Consider the following 11,042-nt stretch of genomic DNA (forward strand, 5'->3'; position numbering starts at 1 on the left):
CCTCAGTGGCCTGGCCTGGAAGCACGTCACAGAGCTGCTGGGCATGAAGCTACAGAAACCAGCACCACGGAGGGCTGGCCTTGTGGCACAGCAGGTGAAGCCGCCACGTTCGACGCTGGCGCGCAGGTCGGATCAGAGGATCCAGTCTTGGCTGCTCTGCTTCCAATCCAGGTCCTCGCTAACGTGCCTGGGAAAGCAGCGGAAGACGGCCTGGAATGAGTCAGCCTGGGGCTGGTGCTGTGGTCCAGCGGGTTAAGCATCTGCTTGCAAGGCCAGCATCACACGCAGGCTGCGCCCCCTTCCCATCCGGCTCTCTGCTGATGCACCTGGGAAGGCAGCGGAAGGCAGCCGAGGAGTTGGACCCCTGCACCCACACGGGAGACCCAGATGGCTCCTGCCTGGCCCACACCTGGCTGGTGCAGGCCTTTGGAGAGGGAACCATGACATGGAAAACCTCTCTCCTATCTCTTCCTGTCTCTGTCACTCTGCATTTCAAATAAATTCGCGAATTCGTGTGTTGACTGCAGAGAAAGCAAATGAGATAGTAAAACTCTTCAGCTTTAGAAAGTATGAAACAGGTTTCAACAACATTCTACACGAATGCAAACCCGACTTAAATACACGATTTTCTGTCTCTAGAATAGTTTCACATTTTTCAACAACGCCTATAGGCTTATCAATAATTAAGCAATGCGGATTTCGCATACACGGCATCTCAGCACCGGGGAAAAAATTGACGGTCACGGTAAACTCGGGGCCGAGCCCACGCACACCGGCGCCGGGAGGCCCCGCCCCTGCCTTTGTCCCTGCCCTTAACCCCTCCCCGCCGCCAGGGCCTCACGCCCACTTCCACCCGGCTGAAGCAATGTCCGCCCTAAGAAGGGTGGGGCTTCCGGCTCCAAGTCGAGCGATTATTGGCTGTGGAAGAAAAGTGGGTGTGGCCATAGGCCGTCCTCGCCCTTCCCATACGTTCCGCCCTCGTAGTTCCGCCCTTACTATTTTCACTTCCGGTAAGGGAACCGGCACTTCCACCCGGAAAAGGGACGGCCCGCTAGAGACGCCTGCAGGGGCCACCCAGCCAACCTCTCGCGCACTTCCGCCCTTATGCTCTTCCCCCACCACGGTTCCTCCCGGCCAACGCGCGACGCCACCTAAATCACAAGTTCCCCCCAGGCCTCCGGAAGAAGGACGGGCAAAAAGGAAACCAGCCTCTACGCCCTTGCCCCTGGCCTCTCCCTTTGCCTCTCCGCCTCTGACTACACACCCGCCCATCTAAGCGGAAACGAAGCCGCCTTCGCCCTGAGAGAGGCGGAGCCACCTGCCGTAGCTCTGCTCTCGCGAGCCCTCGGAACTCTCGCGAGATCCTACGCCCGACTTGTGCGCCCGGGAAACCCCGTCGCTCCCTTTCCCCTGGCTGGCAGCGCGGAGGCCGCACGGTAAGCGGGCGCTCCGGGTCGGGTTGGGCACGGGGCGCCGGGGCCGGGTTCCAGCAGCCGGGAGCGCGTGCCCGAGAGCCCGGGGGCGTCCGGCGCGGGGCCGCCCCGCCCCCTGCAGCCGCGGCCACGTGCGGGCGGCAGGCCCGGACATGCCCGGCCGGCGAGGTGTGGGAGCGGAGAGTGCGGGCTGGGGGGCGCCCGGACCGGCGATGCGGGCGCGCAGGGGGTCGTGCTGGGTTCCCGGCGCGGGGCCGCGGCGGCGGGGCCGGCGGGGCCGAGCCGCGGTCACCGGCCTGACTGCCGCCGCAGATGCCTGGAGTCACCGTAAAGGACGTGAACCAGCAGGAGTTCGTCCGAGCTCTGGCCGCCTTCCTCAAAAAGTGAGTGCGGGGCCCAGGGCGGGCGGGGCGGGCCGCGCGGGGCGGGCGGGGGTCTCACCGGGGCCTGTGTCGCTGTCGCGGGCAGGTCCGGGAAGCTGAAGGTCCCCGAGTGGGTGGACACCGTCAAGCTGGCCAAGCACAAGGAGCTAGCCCCCTACGATGAGAACTGGTTCTACACGCGAGCCGGTGAGGCGCGGGGGCTGGGCGCGGGCCGGGGTGGGGTGGGGGCGGGGGGCCGTGCTGGGCTCCGGGGAACTGCAGGCGCTCGAGGGTGACCCCGAGACGGGGTGTCCCGCGCCGGAGGCCGCGAGCGGCAGGTGCACTGCGCCTGGTGTCCACGAGGCCCGGGAGCCGGTACTGGGGGTCGGCGGGGCTCAGCCTCGGCTAGCGGAGAGGTTGGTGGGGGTGGGGTCGGGGTGGCGCTGGCTGTGCCGAAGACCCTGGGTGACCCCGGTGAGTCGTCGTCAGGGCTTGCCCGTGGAGTTCTGGTCTGTCTGGCACAGGGTTGGGTTCGGGACCAGGGCCCTGCTCCGTGCGTTTCTGTTGGGATGCGGCCACGCCGGCCGGTGCAGGGTGGCCGGGCTGCGCCTCGGGCCTGCAGCGTCTCCTAAGCCGGCCCTGGCCCCTGGGTGCCCCTGCCCACCCGGCCGGCTCCGTCTGACCCTCGGATCTGTGCTGCCTTGGCCATTTTTGTAATTCGTTTACTTGTAAGGCAGAGTGAGCTCTTCCAAGTGGCCTCAACAGTGTGGACGGGGCCAGGCCAGAGTCCCCCTCAGGGTGGCGGGGAGCCGGGTGGGGAGTGCAGCGTCCGGGCAGGACGGGGACCGGGGACCGGGCACGAGTGGGACGCCGCTCGCTGCAGGGGGCTGCCTGACCTTCAGAAGGGAGGGGGGGTCGAGAGTGGCGTCTGGGTGGGGGCCCTGCTGAGCTGGGGCGTCTGTGGTGCAGGCGGCCCCGGTCCTGCGCGGGCTGTGACGGGCGTGGGTGGGAGGAAGGGGTGACTGGGGCTGGGCTGTCGGTCTGCACAGGCCCTCAAGTGCAGAGTCAGCCTCCACCCTCAGTCTGGCATGGGGGGGACATCAGCCCAGGGCTCAGTGTGGCCCTGCCCAGCAACCACAGGCAGCGCTTGAAGTCCAGTGAAGCCGTGGTGCACTTGCTAAGGTGATTCTTTGGTGTGGCCCTTGGCAGAAGAAACCCCTTGTATAGGAGAGGGTGGGGGTGTGGCCACACGGTAGGGTGACTGCAGGGGCCAGAGTGGCCCTCCCAAGGAGGGGAGGCGCTGTGACGAGGACGGCCTGGCTTGGCTACCGGTGCCCACCAGCGGGGTTTCAGGCAGCAGTCAGCCGTGAGTCAGCTGGCTTCGCTGGGCGTGCGTGTTCTCCGCGAGCCTCCCCAGGGATGGCAGGCTCCGTGTTGCTACGGGAGAGGAGCAGTGCTGGGTTAGACACCCCCCTCCCCTGTCGACCCGAGCTGAGCAGAGGCCTCCGGTCCTGTTGGGCACAGCCTCTGCTGCCGTCTGGGCGTCTCAGCCCTTCGGGGCTGTCCCGGGTGCAGGCGGCCGGGAAGGGGTGGCATTGAACGGGGCTTCCAGTGAGGTTGCTGTGACGGCAGATTGGGGGTGAGGTGAGGCCCGGCAGAGGGGCAGGCTGTAGGGGTGGGGCCTGGGTCAAGGCCGAGGCAGAATGGGCGGCCAGATGGTGGTTTTGAGCTGAGCAGAGGCAGGGTGGCCGTGGCAGGAAGAGGGCGTGTCTTGCTGCAGAAGAATGTTGTGATCCCAAAAGTTTGTGGAAAATGCGAAAAAGCTCCTTTTGCATTTTTTTAAGACTTATTTATTTTGAGAGAGAGACCTTCCGCCTGCTGGCTCCCTCCCCAGGTGGCCACCATGGCCAGGCTGAAGCCAGGAGCTTCATCGGGGTCTCCCGCGTGGTGCCAGGCCCAGACACCTGAGTCATCTCCTGCTGCCTTTCCCAGGCGCACGAGCAGGGGCCTGGACCAGAAGTGGAGCAGCCGGGGCTCAACGGGCGTCCAGGTGTCCATGCGGGGCACACACACATGGTGCCCCAGCACCGGCCCCTCCCCCGCATCTTAGGTCTCCAGGGGCAGGGGGAGGCTGAAGCGAGGGGAGCACCCACCTCGCCTTGGTCTCAGCGCCTGGCTCCTGGGCTGTAGTCAGGAGAGAGGAGGCCCTCCCCACTGGTCTGCAGGGCTGGGACGCTGCTGTCACCCAGGCCACCAACACCGCTTGCAGGTCTCAGCCCTGGAAATCCCAGCCCAGTTGGGCAGGCCCGGGCGGCCGGGCTTCCCGCATCCAGGCCTCGGTCCTGCAGCCGCAGTGGCAGAGCACGGACAGGCCCTGGAGCCTCGCCCGCATCTGCACGCCGCTGCCGGGTGCCTGTTGGCCTCGGGTGTGGGTGAGGCGTCCCGCCTGGATTCACCAGAGGGTTCTCCGCTCGCGGGGAGCGCGTGGCCGCAGCTGTGCAGAGACCCCTCCTGCCCACGAAGGGTCCTCACGTCCCCACCCCACCCCCAGCGTCCACAGCGCGGCACCTGTACCTGCGGGGCGGTGCTGGCGTCGGCTCCATGACCAAGATCTACGGGGGCCGGCAGAGGAACGGCGTCATGCCCAGCCACTTCAGCCGCGGCTCCAAGAGCGTGGCCCGCCGCGTCCTGCAGGCCCTGGAGGGGCTGAAGATGGTGGAAAAGGACCAGGACGGGTAAGTGGGCGCCTGGGGCGGGGCCACTTCCACCGACCACCCTGGCTCCGCCCTCATGAGCCTGCCCCCTAACTTGGCCACTACTTTTTGGGGATTTTGATCTGATGCTTGCACAGCACTGCCCCATCAGCTCCCAGGGGCCTCCAGCCACCGGGCTCCCGCGGGGAGCTGGCCCATGTGGTCCAGGGGCCTCCAGCTACACGGGCTCCCTCGGGGAGCTGGCCCATGTGGTCCAGGGGCCTCCAGCCACCAGGCTCCCTCGGGGAGCTGGCCCATGTGGTCCAGGGGCCTCCAGCCACCAGGCTCCCTCGGGGACCTGGCCCGTGTGGTCCAGGGGCCTCCAGCCACCAGGCTCCCTCGGGGACCTGGCCCGTGTGGTCCAGAGCCAGGCGCGAGGGGACTTAATGTGTGCATGACCCCTTCCCTCCCGCAGGGGCCGCAAACTGACACCTCAGGGACAAAGAGATCTGGACAGAATCGCTGGACAGGTGAGGCCCACAGGGGGCTGGGGCTGGCTCTCCATCGCTGCCTGGGCGTGTCTGGGCTGGGTCCTCCCACAGCCCAGCCTGGTGGGGGCAGTGGAGGGAAGGAGGTGGCTGGGCCCGTGGGGCACACTGCTTCCTCCTTGGGGGCAGTGGGGAAAAGTAGTTGTGGGGCCAGCTGAGCCACTGGAACTGCAAGGCCGGGCCGTGTGGTGGGGGCTGCTGCAGAGGCCCCCCCCCATAGGCCCCGCCCTGACCTCGCCGTCTTCTCCCACAGGTGGCAGCTGCCAACAAGAAACATTAAAACAAGTGATGCTGGGTCAATAAATTGCCTCATTCGTAAACTGGTCTGGCTCCTGATTGGCTGCTCCGTGGGGCGCGGGGGAAGGGGCACTTTCCCCCCTGACAGGTGCCTGTGGTGCGGCAGTGAGGCCCAGGCTTTGCACTTGGTTTCCCCAGGAGGCAGGATGTCCCAGCTGTCCCTCTGCCTGCCCCTGGTCCTGTCCTGTCCTGTCCCTGCAATTCGGGAAAGAGAGCAGAGGAGCAGCTGTGTGAAGCCCAGGACCAGGGTGGGTGGAGGAAGGCAGGCGCCGAGCACACACCTGGGGCCTGCCCCGCCGTGCCTGCCTCCACTGCACGGCCCCCCCCCCCCCCCCCCCCGTGGTTGGGACCCTGGGCCCCCGCTGGGTGCAGCTAGTTCTGAACTGGCCTTGCTGACTCTGGGAGTGATGGTCCCGCAAACTGCCCCGATGACCGGTCCACTTCCAGCAGGGGACCTGGCTCCTTCCCGGGCCAGGATTCCATGGGGAGCGGCCAGTGAGATGGGCCTGAGTGCTGTTCTGTGCAGCCCCACTTAGGAGGTGAGGGGTTGGGTAGTCTGCCAGCCGCCCCACCGATGAGGAGACCCCATCACGTGGAGCCCCCAGCTGCTCCCCGGCCTGGCCCCTCCCCCCAGGGAAGGCATTCCCCAGAGCTCAGCGCCAGGCATCTGTCTGCGCCTCTCCGGCCACTGGGGGGCAGTGGAGGCCCTGGAAGCCGCTCAGCCTTGAAAGATGAGGTCCGGCTTCCAGTTCTGGATCCCGATCTGCTGGGAGGGGCAGAAGGAACAGAAGCATAGAGGAGCCAATGACCTGCCCCTCAAGGAACACCCTGCATGGGAAGGGGAGGACCCGGGTTCAAAGGGAACTGGGCCACAGCCTCAAAGGAAGGCAACCAGACAGACGCTCACTATAGTGGACAACCCCCCTGGGACCCTCCAGCCCAGGAAGCAAGTGACGATAGGCGTGCGGCGTCCTGGGGGTGCCCCTCAGGAATGAGGCCTCTCACCCCACTGTGGCTCCACCCCCGCTGTCACTCCAGGGGCAGCCAGGTGTGCTTCCCCTGCTGTGCACTAGGGTCCCAGCACCCCCACACCCGTCCTGTAAGGACACTGCAGGTGCAGAGGCCTCAGAGAGCTGGATCGGAAGAGGAGCAGGCAGCAGCTTTATCCGCTACGCCACAGCGCCGGCCCCTTTACTAATTGTTGACACTAAAAATCCCCCTGTGGGGCTGGCACTGTAGCACAGCAGATTGGCTGCCACCTGTGACTGGCACCCCATGTGGGAGCTCCGGTTCAGGTCCCAGCTGCTGCACTTGAGATGAGCTTTGTGCTAATGTGCCTGGGAAGCCGGCAGGTGCTGACAAGTGTTTGGGCTCAGGGCCAGCGTTATGGTACAGCGGGTCAAGCTGCTGCCTACAAACCCAGCACCTGATACGGGCACTGGTTCGAGTCCTGCCAGCTCCACCGGCCATCCGGCTCCCTGCTAATGCTCCTGGGGAAAAAGTGGAGAAATGGCCCAAGAGCTTGGGCCCCTGCACCTGCAGGGGAGACCTGAGTGGGGTTCTGGCCTCTTGGCTTCAGCCGCAGCCCTTGGAGCCACTGAGGAATGAACCAGATGATAGAAGATCTCAATCTCTTTGCCTTGCAAATGAATAAATAAAAATCTAAAAGACCTCATTTGGCAGGTGAACCAGCTGGCTGAAGATCCGTCACTGCCTTTCAAATCTTTGAAAAGGAAAATCTCCCTACAGTGGACTGTTTATTACTTGAAAGGAAGGAAGACAGAAATGTTCCCTCCAACAGGGCTGGGCCACCAGGAGCCAGGAACTCAACCCAGGTCTCCCATGTGGCAGGGACCAAACACTGAAGTCATTATCTTTTAAAGATGTATTTATTTGAAAGGCAGAGTGACAGGGAGAGACACAAAGCAATTTCCCACCCACCCACTGGTTGAAGTACTTGGGTCCCTGCCACCCGTGTGGAGACATGGAGTTCCTGCGTGACCCAGCCAGCTGTTGGAGGGGGACTAGCAGGTGGAAGAGCTCTGTCTGCCCTCCATTTGTCGGCCACGTTGCCTGCACTGTGGCACAGAGCTGAGCTGCAGCTTGCGACACCAGCATCCCATACTGAAGAACCGATGCAAGCCCCCGGCGCTCTGCTTCCAACCCAGCTCCCTGCTGATGCGCCTGGGAGAGCAGCAGAGGACGGCCCGGGTGCTGGGAGACGGGCCCCGCCCTGGCTGTGGCAGCCATCTGAGGAGTGAACCGATGCATGGAGGATCCCTCTCCATCACTGCCTTTTCAATAAATACATCGTTTCCATGCCAGGGCCTGGAGGAGGGAGGCCACCAAGGGGGCCGCCTGTTCAACACAAGCGACGTTTTCTGAGCGCTTAGCGCTTGGGGTGGGGGGGCAGCTCCTTTACTCCTGTCCCCCAAGAAGCGAGAAAACAGAGGCTCAGAGAGGGGAGGTGCAGGGTGTGCCGGGACAGGGCCAAGGGACAGCTGCACCCTGCACCTCGGCTCCCTCCCTCACCTCCCCAGACGCCGCTGAGGCAGCCTGTGCGTGCCTTCTTCCCCCGCCCCTCAGGGGAATTGCGGCTACCACAGGTGCAGGGGCAGCTCCTCCCCCGCTCTCAGGCCCAACAGCCAGAGAGCCCAGCACCGGGTCAGCGGAGCCCATCTCCGCGAAGGCTGGGCCGGAAGTGGGGTGGGGCTTGGCGTGGAATCTGGTACCCCAGGACTGCCGCAGCTCAGACCAACCAACCCACGGGGAGAAGATGCCTGGGGGTCTGCGAGCCCGCCCAGGTCCGCCTGCCCCCCTCCTCCCCCTCTTCCTGCTGTTCCTGGCCTGCCTGGGTATGTGGCGGAGGGGTGGGCGCTGGGTGGGCGGCCGGCAGAGGGGTGGGGGAGACGGAGGGAAGGGTGGGCAGCTGGGGATGACCCCCCTCCCCGTAGCAGTCCTGCACGTTGCCGTAGGCGACATATGGGACACAGGAGCTACACTCCTGAGCCAGCCAAGGTGAGGCCGGAGGGAGCCCGGGGCGTCCACAGCGCCGTGGAGGGAGGCAGCCCCACAGGTCAAAATAAGGAACTTGCGAGGTTGAGCACTGCGCTGGTGCAGAATGGGGCCCTGGGGGGAGGGGAGGACTCTCAGCGGCCCCCCTGTAGAAGGAGCCCTTTCTGGGGGGAGGTGGGGCCTCCACCACCTCCCTCGAGCCCCCGATGGCCGGCACCTGGCAGGGGCTGCGCCCGGGCTGACCGAGGGGCTCCAAGAGCAAGGTGGCTCACCACAGTGTCTCCAGGAGGGCCTGGAGCTCATCTGGGTGTCGCACGCCCATGACCATGAAGCCGCTGGGCCTTCCCCCACCTCTTCCTCCTCCCCTCTTCCTCAGCCCCCTCCCCCGTGGGCCATGTGGACTGGCCTAGGGCAGTGACATCGTCCAGTCCAGTTTCTCTCTTCCCTGCTGAGCCACTTCCCTTAGCTCCCAGCCTGGCTCAAGGACAGAACTCACGCCCTGCCCCTGGGCTGGCCACACTCACCCACACAGACACATATGCACGCAAGGCAGGGTGGGCTGGATCGGAACAGGAAGGGATCTGACCTGGCCAGGGTACTTCCTGGGTGGTGGGGGTGCAAGAGGGAGCAGCCAGGGGGGCCTCGCCTTCCCCAGGCCCTGACGGCTCCTTCCCTCCGCAGGCCCCGAGTGCCAGGCCCTGTGGATAAAGGAGGGCCCACCGTCCATGACCGTCAGCCTGGGGGACCGGGCCCACCTCCCGTGCGAAAACAACGGCAGCAACAGTGCCAACGTCTCCTGGTGGTTCATCGGGCAGGGCAACTGCTCGTGGCCACGCTACTACCTGGGCCAGGCCTCCACGGAAAGTGGCGAATGGGTCATCGCCAAGGTGAACAAGAGCCACGGTGGCATGTACCAGTGCACCGTGAAAGACGGGGACATGGAGCGGCACTCCTGCGGCACCTACCTCCGAGTGCGCGGTGAGCACGCTCTGCCAAGGGCGCTGGGGGCGTGGCCGGCGCTGGCTGGGGTCAGGGGGCTGGAGGGAGGGCGGGCAGCCGGTGCCAGGAGCCTAAGCAGCAGCCCCTCCCACAGAGCCGCCCCCCAGACCCTTCCTGGACATGGGCGAGGGCACCAAGAACCGCATCATCACAGCCGAGGGCATCATCTTGCTGTTCTGTGCCGTGGTGCCCGGGACGCTGCTGCTGTTCAGGGTGAGCCCCCCCCTGCATCCCCCCCCCCTCCCCCCGCCCAGCCAGCCTGCCAGGGCTCAGGCCTCCAAGTCCCCACCCTGCGCTTTGGCAAGGACTGTAAATGATGCTGAGCCCAGGACACGCCCCCTCATTGCCTCCCCCCCCCCCCCCGCAGTCACCTCCCTTCAAAGGCGAGTCATTCTAACCCCCAGGGGGTGTCTGTCCTGCCCCCCACCCCCAGCCCAGGAGTGCCTGCCGGCACCCTCCAGGTAAGATGGTGGACAGCAGGTCCAACCTCCACTGGCGGTGCCGGCATCATGGAGCACCTGTTCCCCACCCAGCTCTCTGCTAATGTGCCCTGGGAGGCAGCAGACCCCCGCCCAAGTACTAGGGCCCTGCCACCCAACGTGGGAGACCCAGACGGAGCTCCTGGCTCCTGGCTTTGGCCTGGCCCAGCCCTGGCTGTTGCAGCCACTGGGGGAGTGAACCAGCGGATGGAAGATTCTCTCTCTCTCTCTCTCTCTCTCTCTCTCTCTCTCGTTCCGCCTTTCAAATAACTGGGAAGATGGGGCTGGGCGTCCTCCCCGCGCTGTCTCGGCCACAGGGCCGCTACTCTGAGTCACTGTCGTCATCACTCGTGGGGACAGGCCTAAGGACACCAGCTTTGGACCCCACCCCACCCCTCTGGCATGGGGAGGGTCTGAAAGGTTATCCCCCCCGCCCACCCCTGCAGAAGCGCTGGCAGAATGAGAAATTCGCAGTGGACGCCCAGGACGACTACGAAGACGAGAATCTTTACGAGGTGAGCGTGGGGTGGGGGCCTCGAGGGTCTGCCCGGCTCCTCCCTGGGGGCGGCTGGGGACTGGGCAGGTGCTGACCCCACGCTGTTTCCAGGGCTTGAATCTGGACGACTGCTCCATGTACGAGGACATCTCCCGGGGCCTCCAGGGCACCTACCAGGACGTGGGCAGCCTCCACATCGGAGACGTGCAGCTGGAGAAGCCATGACCACACCAGCCCCCACGCCCCGGCCTCTCCACTGTCCCAGACCTCTGCAGCGAGAGTCCCCCCTCTGCTCCCCTCCCCCGCGGGAACGAGCCCCTAATCGACGGGCAGCGTCCTAGTGCCCCCGCCCCGCTCTGTCATGGCCACTTAGTGATAATAAATCCTTTCCCACTGCCGACCTCGGCAGCAGTGATGGATCTCAGGGGGGCAGCCCCCTCCCGCCCTGGCCCACTCCCACACCTGGGGCCGCACCCGGGCCACCCAGCTAAGGAGCCTGGTCTCCATCCGAGGAGTAGGGCCAGAGAGACAGCGACTGAGACAGACAGGGACGGGTGCAGGGCCCGCCGGCCACACAGGGACTTGGTGGGGGGCGGAGGCGGGGAGCCAAGAGGGCTCCGAGGGACAGCGCGGGCTGCGGAGAGACCCCACGCGAGATGGGCAGTGGGGGACTGAGGAGGGACGGCCGGCAGGCCAGGCCGCAGCTCGGACCCCGGCTCC

At 65.6% G+C, this 11,042-nt stretch overlaps 2 protein-coding genes across 5 annotated transcripts; both read left to right on the forward strand.

The window, feature by feature from the left end:
• Positions 1-1,035: 1,035 nt before the first annotated feature.
• Positions 1,036-5,356, forward strand: RPS19 (ribosomal protein S19). Of its 3 annotated transcripts, XM_070063284.1 has the most exons (7): positions 1,040-1,436; positions 1,746-1,816; positions 1,902-2,002; positions 2,845-2,977; positions 4,347-4,530; positions 4,964-5,018; positions 5,290-5,356. In XM_070063284.1, the coding sequence occupies exons 2-7, from the start codon at positions 1,746-1,748 to the stop codon at positions 5,337-5,339; spliced, it is 594 nt and encodes a 197-aa protein (XP_069919385.1). In that variant the 5' UTR covers positions 1,040-1,436; the 3' UTR covers positions 5,340-5,356. The 3 variants fall into 3 exon arrangements, with proteins under 3 accessions (XP_051692362.1, XP_069919385.1, XP_069919386.1); XM_051836402.2 differs by lacking the exon at positions 2,845-2,977 and having other exon boundaries at positions 1,036-1,436; XM_070063285.1 differs by lacking the exons at positions 1,040-1,436; positions 2,845-2,977 and adding an exon at positions 1,583-1,601.
• Positions 5,357-7,216: 1,860 nt separating this feature from the next.
• Positions 7,217-10,722, forward strand: CD79A (CD79a molecule). Of its 2 annotated transcripts, none has more exons than XM_051836400.2 (5): positions 7,217-8,188; positions 9,030-9,326; positions 9,442-9,560; positions 10,273-10,341; positions 10,434-10,722. In XM_051836400.2, exons 1-5 carry the CDS (start codon positions 8,110-8,112, stop codon positions 10,545-10,547), a joined length of 678 nt encoding a protein of 225 aa, XP_051692360.1. In that variant the 5' UTR covers positions 7,217-8,109; the 3' UTR covers positions 10,548-10,722. The 2 variants fall into 2 exon arrangements, with proteins under 2 accessions (XP_051692360.1, XP_051692361.1); XM_051836401.2 differs by lacking the exon at positions 7,217-8,188 and adding an exon at positions 8,797-8,943.
• Positions 10,723-11,042: the final 320 nt, after the last annotated feature.

The sequence above is a fragment of the Oryctolagus cuniculus genome, chromosome 18 (assembly GCF_964237555.1).
Source record: "Oryctolagus cuniculus chromosome 18, mOryCun1.1, whole genome shotgun sequence".
NCBI classification, from domain to species: Eukaryota; Metazoa; Chordata; class Mammalia; order Lagomorpha; family Leporidae; genus Oryctolagus; species Oryctolagus cuniculus.